We start from the raw sequence: 21,635 nt of genomic DNA on the forward strand, positions 1-21,635 counted from the left end.
ATATTTCTTTGACTTATGATTGACACTAAGTTATGGAGAATCTGGCTCTAGAATTTTGACATTATGAAGTAATCTTATTCTAAAGTAAGTTCTGGTAATGTAACATTTACCACCTTAATGAGTGGTACCATATTCCAGTAATGACAGTAAATATAATAAATACTGCCTCAGTCTTGTGTGACATGATAAAAAAAGGTCACATCTGTGTTTTTAACATTTATATTTTCTGCAAAAGAAACAATAGCAACTTATTCTGCATTGAGGAATTATGAACACAGAGACACACACACACACAAGGAACTCTTAATTCTTTTATTTATTTTTGGAGGGAAATTGAGATGATTGAATGAGGACTTTTCTTTGCAGCAAGTCAGTAATGTCATGATTACAATGTACTGATAATGAAAATGAACAATATTTCACATATACACAAGTATACACACAACTTGTTTGTATGTAATACATAAAGAGTACAGATAAAAACTGCACAGCACCTTTTTAACTTAGTCATCTGGTATAATACCATATCTATGTCAATCCACTAGGTGGAAAAATTAACTAATATAAAATATGGAACATTTAATAAACAATACTAGAAAAACAAAACTAACCAGTTACTAATCTCCACATTTAAATTTCATATCCAAATTTGTTTGTTGCATCTGTTCATTTTTCCCACCCCCTTGATAAAAAAGAAATCAGACTATGTATAACTGCAGTGTCTCATTACTGTAATAGCAAAGCCATAAGCAGTAGCCAAAATCAATACTAAAAATTCTTAAGAGATAACCCAAATTGTCACTCAGTCTTGTCATGTCATGTGATGTTATTTATTGGAATAAGATTCCGAATTACAAAATTTCCAATTATGTGAAATATTTCACTTGTCAAAAGATAAGATAGTGAAGGCATTTATCTTATCCCTTTATCTCAATTATGTTATCTTAAATCTAACAGTTCCAACCAACTTATGAATCCTTCAATGGAACCTTTTAGGTGTATTTAAAAGTCAGTCTTATACTGTTTGTTAAAGAACTTTGCCTTTTGTACAGGATCTGGCACAATCTGCAACAGAGGAATAAAAAAAATAACTTCAAAGCTTCACAAATAACAAGCTTATGCAACAATAGATGAATAATGTTACCGTGTCTCCTCCAGGTTTCCAGCCAGCTGGACAAACCTCTCCATGTTTGTCTGTATACTGGAATGCTTGAACCAGTCTAAGGGCTTCCTCTACACTTCGTCCCACTGGGAGATCATTCATTGTTATTTGCCTGAGAATTCCTTTAGGATCAATAATGAACAGGCCCCTTAAAATAAGAAGGAGTAAAAGAGTTAAAAAATATTCCCAACTTTCAGTTAATATTGGAGCAGAACTCCTCATACGGAATTTGAATACTTACAACTTATGAAATTTAAACAAAACACGAATTTAAAAAAAAATCTGTATAAAGATGAAAGAAAGCTTTACGACAACACAAACCATGACTAAATATCAACAAGAACATGTGTATAGTCCTCCATATGCCATTGTCCTATGGACAAAATAAATAATCCTCACCACTGTTTCCCAAGCACATGTCAGCATGCTCCTTGTTGCTCATTCCATACCACACAAAATTCCATAAATGAGACAAAGCACAAGATCACATTGCACACTTGGTATGTCCACCATCTATCCAACATCCTTTCAGAGAACTGGCTTCTGCCAATTACTGATGATACAGTTAAATCTCCATTTTTCTGTAATTTCTGCAACTGGTTATTTTATTGCTCTTCATTTCTATTAACAACGTCTGCTACCTTCTGCACTACTGTAGTACATTTCCCCCCATTACGAACATTATCATCCAAATTTAGTCAGTTCTAGCACAAGTGATCAGTGTTGTTATTGACTATGACTCCCCAAATGATTGATTATTTCCCCTCATCTGCTCTCATACTTTAGGTTTCATTTCAGTTATTCATCTTTGTTACGAAAAGAGACTGTTGAACCCAAATAACATATTAACCTACATATATTCAACTGATTACAGTCTTATGCTACTGACATACTTTATTGATCTTCATTCATGATTACTTAACTAAACATGCACATTTATACTAGATCAAAACTATAGTGTACAAAAGAAAATAGTACCTTAAAGCATGTCCTAAATCTTCCAGATACACGCCATAGTCTCTCGCAATCTTGTGAGTCAAATCTGACAGTAACGGTATTTTCAGTTTTCCTAAACCACCTTCCTTTCTCGGAAGGTTCATCCAAGCAAGATGTGTGTATGGGGAATCCACCGAGCAGGCTACAACCTCTGCATTTAATTTTCGAAACTCCTCAATATTATCATTGAATGCTAAGATCTCTGTAGGACATACAAATGTACTGCAAAGACAAAATTGTGTCACTGAATGGTTATTCCTTACCTTCTACATACAATTCAAAATAAAATTTTGTTGTACTTACAAGTCTAATGGGTAAAAGAAAAATACAAGGTACTTCCCCTTGAAGTCAGAAAGTTTTAATGCTTTAAATTCTCCATTTATCACTGCTGTGCCTTCCCATTCAGGTGCAGGTTTGGAAACTGAAATAAAATATTAACAACATTCACTTTGAAAGCACACTGGGGCATAAGTAATTACGTGTAAGATTTGAAACTTTCCCGGTGTACAGACTGTTTCATAAAATTTTGGGCAAACTGCTGGATGTCTTCAACTTATTGCCACGATATTTCAGAGCAGAGTCTTCTGGACATATTTAGGGCAATACTTAAATACTGCTAAATATCATGACAGCAAGTTGCGAACAACTGGCAGTTTGCCTGAAATTTTCTGGAATTATTAATTACATTGTTCGGGAATTCTGTAATGTATTGATTCTGACACAGAAACCTACTGATTTCTGAACATCAAACAAGAAAGGAGCGGATCCTCTGTTTTGTCAAAAGGCTGTTGAATCTTTTGTTTTTATTTGGTTATTGGTCTAGTTTTATCATTCAGTACAAATTCTACTTCAACATTGGAAAATCTAGGATGGAATAAAAACGATATGAAATTTCGCACTGTTAATCTTTAACTCTGGTATATGACACACAGTTCTGTACAAGAAGACAAGACACCAAGCAATGTGGGCTAATTTAGCAGATCATGAAATAATCTTATGTACAGTTGTTGAAGCCACAGAGAGACAGAAGGGCTGGCCAGTACTTACTATCAGGAGGCACAATTCATAGAACTGGCAACAGGATGACTTTAGGTAGAAAGTACTACTCCTAGGTACTGGAAGCGTATGGTCCTTTTTTGTATATGAACTTTTAAATCTGACTAGAATGAGTTACTGCTTAGCGTGAAGATTGTGCTACTTGGTTTCAAAACCTGTAAATGTGGTGTCAACACTGCATTTGGGCTGTTCCATGACAACACGAGCACCAGTTCTATTAGCTCAAACATTAATATTTTTTAATTGATGCTCCATTCTTATGTCAAGAACTGCTGGAACTGAATAAGTGACTTTATAACTTGTCTTAAAATTTCAGCTTCTAGTTGCCTGTGAAAACTCATTTCTAAAAGCAATGCATTGCAGCATTGTATAGGCATATACAGGGTGACAATTATTGAACAACCTACAGCAAGCACACTGTTTATTCAACCTGTAAATTTCATTACAGATATTCAGATTTAAGTTATGAAATGTTTGATATGCCTGCCATCATTGGCGATGATGTGGCGCAGACAGATAGCGAAATTCTGCAAGACCCACTGAAATGTCGGAACATCGATGCTGTCAATGACCTCCTGAATGGCTGTTTTCAACTCAGTAGTGGTTTTTCGATTATTGCTGTACACCTTGCCTTTAATACAGCCCCAGAAAAAGGAGTTGCTTGTGTTCAGATCTGGAGAATATGGTGGCCAATTGAGGCCCCTGCCAGTGGCCTCTGGGTACCCCAAGAGTCACAATGCGGTCCCCAAAGATCTCCTCCAGGAAATCAAACACACTGCTGCTTCTATGGGGTTGAGCTCCATCATCACTGTCATTCCGTTACATGTGGAACTGCCCTTTTACAACTGTCTCTGGTGTGCGTAAGGTAAAAAGGGTACTACGAAAGTTTTGCAGTACAGGGGCATTCATTTCATTTTTTTTAAAGGAATTTCCACCACATTGAATACACCTCGCTCTCTGAAACCAGTCCCTAAACCAGTTCTCCCAACTTTCTGTAGGGAGTTAGACACGCCTGTTGTCACAAGCCCTCACGAGGTCCTCATCACTTGAAAAGGAGAAACCTGGACTATAAGGAGGGTGCTCAAGACGTTTCAGTCCTGTACGCAGCAAATATTTGGTGCATGCTTTGGTGCGGTGAGCTGCCGCATTAGCGTGGTGGAAAAAGCAAGCATCCATTCTTGACTTCGCTCACAAGTTCTTCACAGACTGGATGACTACAGGGAGGCACTGTTCAGTGTACCACTTAGTTGCTACTGTCTTCTCTATGCTCAAAACAACAAGCTCCACAATTCCACTGAATTTGAAAAAAATAGCTATCAATTTCTTCTTTACTGATCGGGATTTTCTGACAGCTAAGAATGTGTCGTCAGCTTCAAAGGCCCAAACTTTGTTTTGACTCTAAGGCACGCCATAATAGTACAGCCAAGTCTCATCACCTGTCACAATTTTATTCACCTACTGAGACTGTCCCTTACAAAACTTCTTTAACATATCCCTGCACCAAGTCGCACATCGTGTCATCTGCTCTCCTTTGAGTCTATGCGGCACCCAGAAATGACAAAGTTTCTTTACTTGCAAATAATCAAGCAGAATCAAACGAATTGCTGGTGCATTTAGCCCTAGGGTATCCTCTATCTGCTTATAGGTCACTCACCTGTCTTTGTCTAGTATTTTCCTCACAGAATCACTGTTTTCCTCCATAACTGATGAACATGGCCTTCTTGCCCTCTCAGTGTCCTCTAGTATGAAATTTCCTCTTTGGAATTCTCTGTACCACCTGAATATAGCTGTACAATGTGGACATACATCACCAAGTGCAAGAGCCATTTCTTCAAAGCTATGGTCTACATTTAAAACATGTCCGAAGTTGTACCGCAAAACTGCCCCAATCGTGACCAAGGTGCCATAGCAAACACTTCAAACTAACTTCCTAGTGAAAGACTGCATCCACAGACATGGCACCGCAGCTACAGTGCAAATATGAAGTATTCTCAGAATACAGGAACAAACAATCTCCTGCAACTTACTGTTGCGTTGTATTGCAAAACTTTCCTACTACCCTTTTTACATACAGACTTGATGAATGCAAATTTTGCAGTATATTAAAATTTTTCTGGCAATGTCCCAGAAGGGTGAAATGTGTCATTAAAAGCTTCACTTTTTCTCTTGGCATATCAATTGGTAAACAACTTGAGTGGTTTCAGATGCCTTTCACATTCTAGGATTTACCACGGGTGTGACTGGAAACCAGTATTGGGTACATGCATGGGGAAGCTTACGATTGCAGCATTACAATCCTAAAGTAGATGATGATGATGGATATTGGGCACTCGACGGCATGGTCACTTGTGGACTTATGAACTGCCAACATGGCATTCACTTGGGGAGGGGTATCTGTTCAGAGCATGCTGACCTAAGGATGACACCCAACAGTTCACAAAATTTCAAAACTGGTGTTACACTGGTGTAGGTGTCAGTGAGCAAGGTGGACAGATCTCCAGGCAAACTGAGGGTTGTCCCTCTGTCAGATATAAAACATACATAGTCAAAACATGCTAACCAGCAGCGGTGCACCACAAACTTCAGAGTGGTGGATCCTCCCACTGGAGGTGTAAACTTTGTTAATGGGTAAAGTCGTACGTGCAGTCTGATGAGCAGCACTTCCTTCCATCGGTGCAGCACGCATGCCACACATGGGTGGTCAATTTGAGCCACCACAGTTTGTTGTTCACCACTTCCAACCATTCAGTTTTCAACTGATGCATGTTTATTCTGTTAGATAATGAGAGGACAACATGTGTGGGACCGGCATATTAACATACCACCGTCCCTCCATGCTTCTCTGACTCCTTTGTGGTGGCATTTCCCTGTATCCAGGAACCCAGCAAAAGACCAAACCCTTGCTTCGGTGTTGGATCCACTATAAGATGTCATGAATGGTCTGAATCAACTGGTCTACTTGATACATATGGTGGACCACCTGTAGTGCACTGAACGAGTCTGAACAGAAGAGAAACTTCATAATGTGTACCTTTTTAATCCACTCCAATGCTGTCATAATGCTATATAACTCTGCATCACAATTTGTAAAGTGCATCAGGAGTACTTAGAAAACCCTATCAGGGAAGACAGCTGACTAACTGAGTGCACTGCCTTGCTGGGAACCACCCATACATACAATGTTACAACTGTGGTATGTACTCAAAATTTAGGAAAAGAGATTTGTAAAAATATAATGTTCAGTACGAATTTTCCTGTATTGCGTCTATTTTAAAGTCACTCTGGTTCTCCGAAAAGGTAAGGCAGCAATTTGTTCCACTCCTGGCTTCGTATTTGGGGATCAGAAATATCTACATCTGTGAGACAGTCAGTGGCATATATACCAAATGGCTTTGTCACATGGGACTGAGCTGCTCAAAGTTGGGCGGACAGCCACACTAAACGTTAATGACTGATGCAATGTGAAAATTTTCAGGGCCTGTCGAGCCACAAGGAGATGCCATCCATAGGCTCCAGTTGATATCCGAATGCCCTCTTGGTGGACAGTGTCTAACATCTTGAGGTAGGAAGAATATGCTGATCCATAAACCACAACACCACAATCCAATTGTGATCTACAAATAACCTATAAAACTGCAGCAGGCAGAAACTGTCAGCTTCCCATGCCCTTCTGCTGAGGCATTTCAAAATGTTCAGTGATTTGGTGTTCTCTGTTCATAGGTCTTTCAGGTGTGAGAACCAGGTTAATTTCATGTCAAACAGTTGGCCAAACAAGTGTACATTCTCCTTAAAATTTAATATACTGACCCCCCCCACCCCCTTACCATACCACTCCTTTCCATCTTTACCGCAGTCTGGTTTCATCCAGGCTACATTATGGTTGTCAGGCTTATGGCTTTGTGGTCCTTCCACTCTGAAACTACTTGACCCTGTTCATAATTATGGGGTGTGTCTGGCTATAGGTGCATTTTGCACTAGACCCATCGACATTCTCCTCACAGACGAAGGGTTTCCCCCTCTACAAATAGGATGGAGCCAACTTCTGGTTTCTTATGCAATTGCTGTTCAATGATTCACTGACCATCCTGTGTACCCCACCCTCTTTGCAAACGAGGGAAGTCTCCCTCCTGATACCCACCCTTGGGTGGCACTGCTGCTTGGGCTGCATCTCACTTCCCTCTCTGGGGATCCCCATCTGCACTCACCGGAAAGTGCCCAGTGTATTTCTTCCCACACACCCCTCTTGGATGGTGCCTCCACCACACATTGGGGCATTCTGGCACCTTATATGTTCCATCCTTGATGCTACCATCTTCTACATCGATTGTTCTAAAACAATAGATATGACAGGATACGCTTTTACATCTCCTACTGGCATGGAACACCATTTACTGCCAGGATCATGTAGTCTGTTCACAGCAGAGCTGCTCTGCTAGCCATTAAGGTCACTTGCTAGTGAATCTGCTTCAAAAATTTGAATTTTTTTGTCTTAAGTCAATATTTAGAGTTTTACGAACAAAATGGCAGTTACATGAATCAGTTCGGACATCAGGAACATCTTTAAAAGCAAATTTAAATATATGTCGGTATGCAGCCTTGGACTCCAAAGGGTTTGCAATTGTGTTGGAAAATATGCCTTTTGGAAGAACTGTAAAAATTGAAAGTTACAATGTGTTGGTCATGTCCAACAGAGGATGAGCACACGTTTACGTAAGCTAATGAAAGATACGAAGGGGAAAAAGCTCAGTGATGGCAAACCAATTGGTGGTCGGGTTCGTCTTACTAAGGAAGAGGTGGACAAACTGCAGCTCTATTATGGTTTCGCCATAAGAAGGAATCTAGGCAATATTGAGGCCACGAAGAAAGCAGTATGGGCTACCTTTTTCCATAAAGCTTATACGGATGGCCACTCACAGCATGCTCTCTGCAACGTTGGTGTTGACACATGGTGTAGATACAAAAAAGCAATAGCAAATGGTGAGACTTATGCACGCCATCACTCCCTGCCATTTGAGGTATTGGAAGCAATTAAGTCCATGTACAGGGACCTAAGTGAAATAAAACTAATGTCACGGTGCTTACATGGAAAGACACAAAATGTTAATGAATGTTTCAACCATGTGATATGGGAACACCTGCCTAAAACTGTTTTTGTTGGTTTCAATACCATGAGTTTAGGTGTATTAGATGCAGTTATTTGCTTTAATGATGGGGCAGTTAGCAGATGTGATGTTTTAGAATTGTCGGGACTACATCTTGGTTTCAATATGAGACAAGCACTGATGGCAATTTATTCCTTGAGAGTGGCCGAAGGCGAAAAATGGGTTCTTGAGGCAACTAAAGAGGCCAAAATAGCAAAGAGGAGCAATAAAAGCAAGAGAGAACACACAAACCAAGAACATTAGGCAACTGGAGGGTTTGAAGAACAACAGAGGTGAGTAACAGATTAAATGTCCTTTAAACTGAATTTCCCAAGAATAAAATTTTCTGACATGTTTATTTTATGAAAATAAATAAATAAAACTATTTGAGCTAGTGGTCTGAAATTTTTTGTGGCATTTCAGGTTACCATTTGGAGAAAAGTAGACTGCATACACCAGCTTAGTATCACCAAGAGGAAAAATATACACTTATTAATTATAAAAAAATTAGCTTAATTTTGATTGTCTAATTTAGGTATTTATAGTATAAAACTATTGATTGAAATCATTTGATTGTAGTCTTTTTTAGATAACAATGTCATAAAAGTGTGCACAAAGTTTTAAGCATCTAAAAAAATACTTAATAAGTCTATAGACTTCAAACATAGACTGGCAGGAAAAATTTTAAATTACTGACCGACATAAATGTTAAAAGTTTATATCAAAGCTATTCTGATTATTCTTATACCAAAATCTTCATCCTTAAAACACTTTCATTGTCCTAAAATTTCTTTGTATTCAGAGTTCACATTATGTAGTTAGACCCTCATAAACTTTATGAAAATTCTTACTGTTTTCCCAGCCATTCATTACCAAGTTACCTTAACAGCACCCTCCATTTTGTTACTCAGGCCTCTGTCCACAGCGTTTTAATATGCACAGACTACATGCTACAGACGGATGCTACTTGTGTCACCCTTTTGTCTCTGCTATCCATGACCTTCTCTCTCCCCTTGGCTGTGCCACCTGCTCCATTGTCTTTCTCTGGGACCCAAGTCATTTGGATGTACCAATGAATGACCTGGCTGACCGCTTGCGTAGAGGGGCAGATACTTGCCCGCCGTTCCCTTTCATGAGTCCAGGTGCAGATATGCAGATACACATCAAGTCTCTCTTTGTCCAAAAGTGGAATGACCTCTGGTGCACTTTGCTCTAAGTAACAAACTTCATGCTATCAAGGAGGCTACTGCAGTTCGACACTTTTCATTCTGCTCCTCTTGGAAGGAGTCCACCGTCTTATGCCAGCTACGCATCAGTTACACTAGGCTTACCCACTGTTTTCTCTCGCGTAAGGAGCCAGCCCCACAGTGTGACTGCAGAGCCAGACTGATGGTATCCCCTATATTGGTAGAATGTCCCCTTCTTTTGGCCCTTCATACTAAGTGTAGCCTTCCACGTTCCTAGTCTTTAATATTAGCAGATGATTCGCAGATGGTTGAATTGGTCCTCAGATTTCTACGTGAGAGTGGTTTTTATTTTCAGCTTTAAGCTTTTGCTCTACTCCTCGAGGCAGGGGCAGGAGGGTTGTGGTTGGAGACTGTCTTCGTGTTTTCTGGGTTGGCACCCATGACCAGTCCCCTTGCAGAGACCTGTTATTCTCTCTCTCTCTCTCTCTCTCTCTCTCTCTCTCTCTCTCTCTCTCTCTCTCTCTCTGTCCATTTATTATCCCTGCACAGGCGCTTTTACACATACTATGCAGTACAGATAGTTTTCTGTTGAGGGCAGCTGCTGCTGATGTCAAATTGCACCTACAGGTGTACATTTATAAGATTGGAAATGTGCAATTGATATTATGATAAAAAAACAGTTGCCTATCTTAATAATATGTACTCTGTGACAAGCAGTACAGTATACTCTCACATCAGTAAAACATTGAAGCCCTGATGTGGGAAGGAGGGAGACTTACTGGTCTCAAAATAAAATAGTTACCTACAAGAAGCAGGGCATCATAGCTCAAATTGACCGGTCAAAAAACTGATACGTTAGAAGTGCAGTTATGTCCATGAAAAGAGCAAACTAAGAAAACAAGAAAAGGTAAAAAGTTCCAACTAGTAACAATGGAAGCCCATGGCGAAGAAAACCACTTCATACCAGGAAGCAGTGGACAATAACCCTTCAACTGCCTTGCTGCGCAGGGCCACACTGCTAGTCAGCGTGTTCATGTGTCTCATGGAAGGCACTAGCACCACCACACATGTAGCGGCTAAAGTTACAAACATTTTTATGGATATGCAGTGGTCTCTGTTTCTTCAGGTTTCTTTGCAGTGACTGCTGTATACTGTGGTGGGCCCCTCACCATTAACTATTGTACTATGTACATATCTCTTGAATGTGAGCCCTAGTTCCTCTATACGATGCTGTTCTGAGCTAAAAGTTCATACTGAATGTATAAATCTTTCTTCTTCTTTTAGTTGCTCTTTGTTGCTTGGTAATCAATGTTGCAACTGCCTCATTGTCACTGATACCAGTGTCAATGTGGACATCCTCAAAGTGGTCAAGCCTGTTGTCATTAGATCAAATATATTTCTATCATATGTAGTATTCTGAACTATCTGTTGTGTGTAGTTTCCAGAGAATGCATTTAGTAATGTTTTACAGGATTCACTACTAACAAAACTGTAATTATTCCAGTAGGTTGTTGGGTGGTTAAAATCTCCTCTGAAGATTGCTGCACAATTGGGGAACTCGCATACTAGTAAACTTAAAGTTTTCTCTAAAGTTTTTGGGGTGAATGGTAGTCAGTAAATGAATCCCGTTATAATTGTATGCCCACCCCAGATATTGAGTTTTGCAATAAATCTCGCATTCAACGATTTCTATCTTAGGAGTTTCTTGTCTACTGTGGCAATATCCTTTTCATATATACTTAAATTTCCTTAAAAATCTATACTGACAATTTTGGGTTTTAACCAGCATTCTGTATCTAGTGTTGTATGTTTCACTGCTTCTTAGTCGTGCTTCAAACTCTGTCACTTTGTTGTGAAAACTCTGACAGTTAACCACCAGGAATTAATGCTATCTCCTTTGGGTGCCTTTCTTTGTATCTTACAGCAACACTTCTGCGTCTTCTACAACTATCGCTATGTGGTTTGGATGGAGACTTGCCTAATCTAAGGGGGAGGGGGGGACACCTCGTGTGCACACATTCAGCTATATAGGTAATAGTCTCTGATGCACTATGCACACCTAATCCAATTACGCAGCACTCCAGTTTTCTTGGGTCATCCAGAGTTTGCGCTACCACCCATCTGCTTTGGTTGGTTGGTTGGATTAAAAGAGGGGGAAAGGGACCAAACTACGAGGTCATCAGTTCCTTGTTCCAAATAAAACAATGCCCCCCCCCCCCCAAAAAAAAAAACGAGACTGACAACTCAAAACAGAATGAAAGGAAAAATCACAAGAACGACGAAGGGCAACAAACATGTAAATGGACAAAAGGGGACAAGAAAACCACAGAAATGCAAGAAACGGGATGAAGAGATTGAAACAACAAAGATTACCATGGCTTGCTGATCATAAGATAAAAAAGGAGAAGCCAGCCACTGAAACACATTAAAACCTCCAACCTAGAAGCACTAGAGTGGAGGACACACAGGGTCAAAGGACATCCGCTAAAACTTAGATCAAATGATAAAGACCCACCCTCATGAATAAAACATAAAATTATATCAGCTGATGAGGCATTGTCAGATAAAATTAGTGGCAACAAGTCCGGTAACGCAAGATTTTGTCGCTGGACAGTCAAGTGGGACAGTGCACCAGAATATGGGCCACTGTCAATTGGGCGCCACACCAACAATCAGGCGGTTCTTCACAGCTCAGGAGGTAACTGGGGTCGCCCAAGTATGGCCAGTGTGGAGCCAGCAGAGGACAACTGATTCCCTGCGAGAGGCCCACATGGAAGACTCCCACACATTCAAAGTCTCCTTAATGACACGCAGTTTGTTATGTGTACTGTTATGCCATTCTGCCTCCCAATGCTGAAAAACCCTATAGCATAAGTCAGAACGCAGTTCAGGTTCAGAGATGCTCATCTCCAGAAGCGGTTTCCGCGTAGCCTGTTTGGCCTGCCTATTGGCAAGTTTGTTCCCCGGGATGCCGAAGTGTCCTAGGGTCTACACAATCACCACTGAACGACAGGACTGGTCCAGGGCATAGGTGGACTCCTGGATGGACACTACCAAAGGATGACGTGGGTAGCACAGGTGGATAGCTTGTAGGCTGCTCAAGGAGTTAGTACACAGAAGAAACGATTCCCCGGGGAACAAACGGATATACTGAAGTGCACGAGAGATGGCCACCAGCTCTGCAGTGAATACACTGCAGCCATTGGGCAAGGAATGCTGTTCAAAATGGCCTCTGTTGACGTAGGCGAAGCCAACATGACCATCAGCCATTGAGCCGTCGGTAAACGGAACACGTCAAGAATTGAGAGGAAGTGACAGCAGAGAGCAGCAGGAGTAACTGAGTCCTTAGGGACATGCGAAAGGTTCAGACGAATGTGGAGCCGAGGTGTACACCATGGAGGTGTATGCGGACGGACATGGATGGGAAGTGGTAAAGGGAAGGACTCCAGTTCAGACAGACAGGATTGCACGCAAACCGCAATCTTTAGCCCTCACCTGGGCTGCCAATGCGGGAGATAAATTGCTGCGGGTGGAAAAAGGAGACAGTAATTCGGATGTTCTGGAGAACTACGAATGTGTGTAACGTAACTGGCGAGCAGTTGTGCATGCCTAACCTTCAATGGAGGAACACCAGCCTCCACCATGACACTGGTCACCGTACTCATTCTAAAAGCTCCCGTCGCTAGGCGAACACCACAGTGGTGCACTGGGTTGAGTACACGCAACTCTGAGGGTGTCGCCGAACCATAAACCACACTCCCATAGTCAAGGTGGGGTTGAACAAGGGCTTTGGTTGGTTGGTTGGTTTGGGGGAAGAGACCAAACAGCGAGGTCATCGGTCTCATCGGATTAGGTAAGGAAGTCGGCCGTGCCCTTTCAAAGGAACCATCCCGGCATTTGCCTGGAGTGATTTAGGGAAATCACGGAAAACCTAAATCAGGATGGTTGGATGCGGGATTGAACCGTCGTCCTCCCGAATGAGAGTCCAGTGTGCTAGCCACTGCGCCACCTCTCTCGGTAACAAGGGCTTTGTAGAGCTACAGTGACATAGAGCGATATGCACCCCAGTTGGTGTTGCTCACGCGGCAGAGGGCATTGAAGTGCTGCCAGTACTTCCACTTAAGCTGGCGAAGGTGAGGTAGCCAAGTCAATTGGGCGTTGAAAACCAGTCCTAAGAATCAGTATGTCCCCACGACAGTGAGTGGATCATCATGAATGTAAAGTTCTGGTTCCGGATGAACGGTACGATGCTCACAGAAGTGCATGACACACGACTTAGTGGCCGAAAACTGGAAGTCGTGGGCAAGAACCCATGACTGCGCCTTGTGGATAGCTCCCTGTAGGCGCTGCTCAGCAACAACAGTACTGGTGGAGCAGTACGAAATGCAGAAGTCATCTGATTACAGAGAGGGTGAGACGGATGGCCCTACAGCTGCTGCTAGACTGTTAATGGCCACTAATAAAAATTTAGTTTCTATAGGAAATCATATAACTTTCTTGGCGAATGCCTCTCCGATATTGATGTCTGAAATACTCCTCTGTGATACAGACAACAGGAAGATTGAGTCAATAATTAAATCACTGATGACTAAGGACTCTCATGGTTATAATGGAGTGTTTAGCAGAACACAGTAGTAAAGCCATTTTATAAAAAAGGGAGAAAGGGATAAAGTAGATAATTTTAGACCTATTTCAATGCCATCAGTGTTTGCAAATGTTATTGAAAAGGCTGTGTATTTAAGGATAATTGATCATTTCATATCACACAATTTGCTATCAAATGTACAGTTCGGCTTTAGAAGTTGTTTAACAACTGAAAATGCTATATTCTCTTTCCTCTGTGAGGTACTGGATGAGCTAAACAAAAAGTTTCAAATGCTTGGTATATTTTTTGATTTAACTAAGGCATTTGATTGTGTTGATCGCAAAATACTGCTCCAGAACTTGGACCATTATGGGATATGGGGAGTAGCTCACAATTGGTTCACCTCACTTTAGCAACAGGCAGCAAAAGGTCATTATTCATAATGTTGATAATGGCTGTGATGTGGGGTCTCAGTGGGGTACTGTGAAGTGGGGGGTGCCCCAGGGATCTGTGTTCCTTATTTACATAAATGATATGCCCTCTAGCATTATGGGGAACTCTAAAATATTTCAGTCTGCTGATGACATTAGCTTGGTAGTAAAGGATGTTGTGTGCAACATTGGCTCAGTTTCAAATAGTGCAGTACATGTCCTAAGTTCATGGCTTGTAGAAAATAAACTAACGCTAAATCGCAGTAAGACTCAGTTTCTAACACACAATTCAACAAAACCTGATGTTTTAATTTCACGGAATGGGCATATGATTACTGAAACTGAACTGTTCAAATTTCTAGGTGTTCATATAGATAGTAAACTGTCATGGAAAGCCCACCTTCAGGATCTTGTTCAAAGACTCAATGCTGCCACTTTTACTATTTGAATGGTATCTGATGTGAGTGATTTTTCGACACAAAAATTAGTCTACTTTTCATTTGCTTACGTCATGGTATTATATTTTGGGGTAACTCTTCCCATTCTAAAAGGATATTTTTGGCTCAGAAACGGGCGGTTCAGGCAATAAGTGGTGTAAGTTCACGAACCTCTTGTCGACCCCTGTTCACGAGTCTGGGTATTTTGACATTGGTCTCTCAATATATATATTCCTTGCTGTCATTTCTTGTTAACAATATTAGCTTATTCCCAAGAATAAGCAGCTTTTACTCGGTTAATACTCGGCAGAAATAAAACCTGCATTTGAATCGGACTTCCTTAACTCCTGTGCAAAAAGGTGTGCAGTATACTGCTGCATCCATTTTCAATAATCTACCACTCAAATTCAAGAATCTTAGCAGTAATCCATGCGTTTTCAAATCGAAACTGAAGAGTTTCCTCATGGGTCACTCCTTCTATTCCGTCGAGGACTTCCTTGAAAAATTATGCTAATTCTTACGGTATTCTTGATTGTGTTTACTTAAACTTATGGAGTGACTTTTTCGGGTTCATAAACATTTATTTTTACCTGTTATTACTTTTATGTTGTAATTTCATGTACTGACAAGTTCCATGATCTTGAAGATTTGCTCCTCAATTTGGTCCTACGGTACTTGAAGTGTGAATAAATAAATAAATAACAGAGCTTTGCAGGACCCTATTCTCCTGGATATGGGGGAACTATGGGAGGCACCAACTTGGACACGGAAAACACAGAGCGCCAGGAAATTTTGGATAAAAATCGAGAGCAGGCCTTGGAGACCCCACCCGTATAATGTGGCAAAGATATGATGTAGCCAGGTGGTGTCATAAGCTTTGTGTAGATAAAAAAAAGATAGCAACAAGATGTTGGCATCTGAAAAAGGCTGTTCGGATGGCAGACTCAAGGGACACAAGGTTATCTGTGGTAGAGTGCCCCTGGCGGAAACCACCCTGAAATGGAGCCAGTAGGCCACATGACTCCAGGACCCAACCCAACAGCCAACGCACCATATGTTCCAGCAGCTTACAAAGAATGTTGGTGAGGCTGATGGGCAGATAGCTATCCACATCAAGCAGGTTTTCACCGAGTTTGAGGTGACTGTGGATTCGATCCTGCCCAGGGGTGTATCGGGCAATGTGCAAGTGCGCTGAGGAGCTCCCAGAGGATGCGAAAGGCTGGGGGGTAGTTCTCTGATGCAGTGGCTCGAGCATAGTGCTCAGCAAAGTGCTCGGCAAAGAGCTCGGCAATCGTGTTTGCGTCGGAACATAGCACGTCATTGATGTTAACGCACAGGGACACCTGTTGGGGTCTGGTACCCAAAAAGACATCTGATCTTTGTCAAGATTTGGGAAGGTGACATACGGCACCCAATGGTCGACATGTACCTCTCACAACACTCCTGTTTCCATCTTTTTATAAGCTGGTGTACACAGGTACGAAGCTGCTTAAAGGCTATCAGATGCTCTAGGGAAGGCTGCCGTTTATGTTGCTGTAGAGCTGGCCAACGCTCTGTAATTGCCTCAGCGACTTCCGGCGACCACCAAGAGACTGTCTTTTGCTGGGGGCACCATAAAAAGCGAGGGATCGCGTTTTCTGACGCAGGAATGATTGCGGTAGTCACCTTCTCAACCATCACATCTATGTTACCATGTGGGGAGAGTCAATGGTGACATCAGAGGTGAAAGTTTCCCAGTCCGCCTTGTTTGAAGGCCATCTGTGCAGGTGTCTGTGGGCCTGATGCTGGGGCAGTGACAGGAAGATGGGGAAGTGGTCACTACCACACAGGTCGTCATATGCTCTCCAGTGAATGATAGATGGGAGAAGACCTGAGCTGCAAATTGATAAATCAATGGCCGAGTAACTATCTCGAGCCACACTGAAATGTGTGGCGGCTCCAGTACTTAAGAGGCAGATGTCGAACTGAGACAGTAAAGTTTCAACATCTCTGCCTTGGCCAGTAAGCACGGTGTCACCCCACAAGGGGTTATGGGCATTAAGATCTCCCTAAAGTAGGAAAGGTTTAGGGAATTGATCAATCAGTGCAGCTAATACATTTAGGGGTACTGCACCATCTGGAGGAAGATATACATTGCAGACAGTTATTTCCTGTGTCGTTCGTATTCTCCTCTCCCGCTGTTGGGTCATTGCCTAGAAAACTTGACTGAAGAATTTGTGTTGTTTCGGGTGTGGTTGTATACGTAATCCTGCCACCTACAGCCATTTCCTTACATAATTATTATGATATTATCAGATAAGAACATCTTTTTCAATCGACATACATGTCTGCATGTACAGAAAAGTTACTACCATTCATTAGTTATTGATTATTGCTCTTTGGCTTTCCCAAAATACAGGCAATATTAAGAAAAGTCAGTGTACTGTGACCATAATAGGCTGTTTTTTTGTTTAAAAAACACTAAGTGGTAGAGGGGGATTCCCTGACCAGAGCAACCATCACAGGGACCTGTACATAAATCCTGCTAAGTGTCAGCCACATCCTGTAATCTGCTTAACACCTATTGAAAGTTTTTTGCGAACAGGTTTATAATGAGGGTGTGTGTTTAAGTGTTGTAGGGAATTTAGTTGCAGCAGAACAAATGTTCACGGTGAACAGAGGAGTGGAAGACCTTCCATTTTGACGGAGGAGTTGGCACAAAAAAATCGAGGAAACTGTTTGTGAGGATGGCCGATTGACTCTGGATGAAATTTCTCCAATGTTTCCACAAAATTCCAGAATTCGCTTATACGAGATACTGACAGTAATGCTGGGATACCAGAGACTGCACGAGATGGGTCACAAAACAGCTGACAGAGCAGCACAAGAATAATCAAGTCAGTAGTGTCCTGCCCGAGTTGTTGAGCAACTTGAATTGGAAGGTGAGGATTTTCTGAGTTCTACTGTGACTAGATGAAACATGGGAGCTTCATTACACGCCCGAGACAAAAATACATTCGTCACAGTGGTGTCACACCAATTCTCCATCAGCTAAAAAATTCAAAATCACAATTTTTAACAAAAAAATTGTGGCCTCAGTGTTTTGGGATCAAAAAGGCATAATTTTGGTCACATTTCTGCCTTTGGCAGACCATTATGCACAATGGGAAAAAAAAACTCAAAAGGAGTATTCAAAGCGAAAGGAAGGGAATGCGGATGACAGGAATGCTCATGCTGCACAACAATGCCCATACTTACACTGTCTTAGCCATCAAGGCGCTCTTGGACTCATTTGGTTGGGTTGTTTTGAACCACCTCCCCTCCCCATATTCCTCTGACTTGGCACCTTCAGATTATCGTCTTTTTCACTTCCCCGAAGACACACAGGAGTAGAATTAAAATTTTCAACCGACGAGCAGGCACAGGAAGAGGCCCTGAAGTGGGGCAAGGAGCTGGCTGGAGAGTTGTTCGAGGAGGGCGTAAAGAAGCTTGTGCCACGGCTCACCACATGCATTGAACGGGATGGCGATTATGCGGAAAGATAGCCAACAAGTGCAGCAACAGTATCCTGTAAATTCCCCTGCCCCCTCCCCAGGTACACTTTTTCTGAAAATATAAAAATCTAGTACACTTACTTTCTGAATGTCAATCAATGGAAAATCCAGCATGGAATTACGACACTATTATGAAAAGGATAGTTGCTACTCACCATATAGTGGAGATGCTGAGTTGCAGATAGGCACAACAAAAAGGCTGTCAAACAAGGAAGCTTTTGTCTAAAAAGGCTTTCATGAGAATTAAACACACACACACACACACACACACACACACACACACACACACGAGTGCCTACACAGCTGGAGACCTTTGTCGTGTGTGTGTGTGTGTGTGTGTGTGTGTGTGTGTGTGAGTTGCGTTTTTTGTTTGTGTGCGTGTGTGTATGGTCTACATCTGATGAAGGCATTTCTGGCTGAAAGCTTACTTACCTGACTTTTTTTTGTTGTGCCTATCTGCGAATCAGCTTCTCCGTTATACGGTGAGTAGCAACTTTCCTTTTCATAATATTATTGGTATTGGTTAGTAAGAGTTGTCTGTATCCACTGTGTTGGTACTGGTTAGTAAGAGTTGTTTGTATTCACTGAAATATATACAGCTCTCACACTCTTCCATTTATTCCTGTTTATCAGTTCTGATTATAGTGTCACCACCATTAACACTTACACCAGAAAAAAAGACATTACCTTTGGTTGAATCACCCTTGCCTATAGTTCCTTATTCTATCTAAACTGAGTGATGTGATAGAAGTGCAGCTGGCAATGAAAGCAGAATGAGTGAGTTTGAAATATTGAGATTTTTAACACATTTGATTTAATTCATGCACTACACTGTGCAATTGATTTAAAGGTCGTTGAAAGGAAGCATGGACATTTTATGCACAAGTAAGCCTGACTTAAGCTATTCTCGTAAGCACTTATTGTGGTGAATCTGTGGGTAAACAATTGTTTAAATGAGTTCAGAGGTATAAAGTTTTTGTTGTGGTGGATAAAGAATCAGTTTCTTTAGGTTAAAAATAATTTATTTCTCTTAGGCCAGTGCACTTTATTCAACGATTTTTAGATTCCATTGCTAAAGTGTGGCTGTGGAAGGTCCACAAAACATCCATCTATGGCTGCTATAACTTTTATGGACTCCAGCTGCAGAATCTGTTTGATGTGGGATGAGGTAGATGTCAAGAGTGTGCTAAACAGGAAAGGTTCTCAATAATTCACACTTCAGTTTTCTTGATATTCTTAGTGCCAAAGCATCCAGCTGATCCAAAACACTAGCAAAGTATTCATGTTACTGTTGCAACCTCTCACACCCCCAAAAACCAGCCACAAAGGAATGTCCCCTTTATCACTCAGTACCACCCCGGACTGGAACAACTCAACCACACCCTTCACCAGGGCTTTCATTATCTATCATCATGCCCCGAAATGAGGGACATTCTACTGAGATACTTCCCACCCCTCCTAAAGTGGTGTCCCGTCACCCACCCAAGCTCCACAACATCCTAGTCCATCCTTATGCCACTCCCAATCCCAACCCCTTACCACAAGAATCAAATCCTATCAGGGGCCGGGCCACCTGTGAAAGCAGCCATGTCATTTACCAGCTCCGCTGCAATCACTGCACAGCCTTTTATACTGGCTTGACTACCGACTAGTTGGCCACCAGGATGAATGAGCACTGCCAAACTGTGGCCAAGAGCAAAGTAGACCACCCTGTGTCACAACATGCAGCTGAACATAACACACTTGATTTCAATTGCTGTTTCACTATCTGAGTCATCTGGGTCCATTCCTCTACCACCAGCTTTTCTGAACTATGCAGATGGGAATTATCCTTACAACACATTCTCCACTCCCTTAATCATCCCGGCCTCAACCCATGGTAACATGCTGTCCCCACACCCTTCACCCAATGATTTCCACCCCTGCTGTCCTATCAACCCCGCATCAACCTGTGGTAACATACTGTCCCCACACCCTTCACCCAACGGTTTCCACTCCTGCTGTTCTATTATCTCCACCCCACTCTCATCTCCCACCATGTTTATTTGCAGCACTCTTCCAATGCATCCGCCCTTCTTTTCCTGGCTCTCTCCTTTTATCCCCTCCTCCCTGCCCCACAACCTTCTGATACTTCACCTGTTGGCAGTGCAGTCCCTGCACACTCCACCAGACAGTAATCGTCTCTCTCCCCACCCATACACTACTATACCTTCCCCTTCCGCGCCACCTTCACATCGCTGCTTGTATCCCGTGTGATAGTTGGTTTCCGGCCTGAGATGCTGGATTTGGCAGTCGTGTGTGTGGTGTGTGTGTGTGTGTGTGTGTGTGTGTGTGTGTGTGTGTGTGTTTGCGCGCGCCTTTTACTGATGAAAGCTGTGACCAAAAGCTCATCCAAGCGTTGGATCATCTGGTTTTTGATGGAATCCAGGCCTGGGGTCGAGTCATGTGAAGAGGTGAGAGCCTGCAAGCATTCCCATTCAGTGAAGGGTTCATTATAGGCTTCAGCTTGGAGGGGATTGAAACAGATGGGGTTTTCTTCAACTTGTTTCTGCCAGATATGTACGTAGTAGGATAGAAAGAGTATGCCGATGCTGTAGCAAAGTTTGTCACAAGGTGTTCTGCAAGGACTGATGGATCAGTACACAGAGCTTCCTGTAGGATAACACTAACGCCCAGAGGGGTCAAAATTACTCTTTAAGTGCTAATTATGGGTTGAAGGATGATTCAAGTGACATTTACTTTTGTGACATTTATTTATTTGGCATGTACTTTCATTATATTAAAAAACAGCACATTTCACCTAATTGATTATCACTTTTTTCCAGTTTTACCTTTAATGCCCAGAGGAGTCATATTGACCCCTTTAGAAAAAAGCTATAATTTTGCTTATAGTTATGTCATACATTTATCTTGTGCATTCTCAAGTCTCAGCTATTTTACTCTGTAGTGCAATGATTTACTTTTGTTCATATTATTGCCGTATGAAATGACAATGGGCTTGGTTCGCCATTGTTCGTCATTCCTTGTAAGAATCAGATTTTCAAAGGTGATTGTGAGCTGAAGATTGAAATGAATCAGAAAGAGTATTTTTCTTGCAGAGTTACAGA

General features: G+C 41.8%; 1 protein-coding gene across 1 annotated transcript in view; it reads right to left on the reverse strand.

Moving 5' to 3' along the window:
• Nucleotides 1-203: 203 nt before the first annotated feature.
• LOC124777654 (peroxiredoxin-4) overlaps nt 204-21,635 on the reverse strand; it is a 38,183-nt gene continuing 16,751 nt past the window's right edge. Inside the window, exons 2-5 of the mRNA XM_047253138.1 lie at nt 2,462-2,579; nt 2,141-2,380; nt 1,145-1,310; nt 204-1,065 (exon numbers count right to left, since the gene is read on the reverse strand). Coding sequence (XP_047109094.1) covers nt 1,003-1,065; nt 1,145-1,310; nt 2,141-2,380; nt 2,462-2,579 — 587 coding nt within the window. The 3' untranslated portion in view covers nt 204-1,002. The remainder of the gene's footprint in view (nt 1,066-1,144; nt 1,311-2,140; nt 2,381-2,461; nt 2,580-21,635) is intronic.

Source organism: Schistocerca piceifrons, chromosome 1 (assembly GCF_021461385.2).
Source record: "Schistocerca piceifrons isolate TAMUIC-IGC-003096 chromosome 1, iqSchPice1.1, whole genome shotgun sequence".
Lineage (NCBI taxonomy): Eukaryota > Metazoa > Arthropoda > Insecta > Orthoptera > Acrididae > Schistocerca > Schistocerca piceifrons.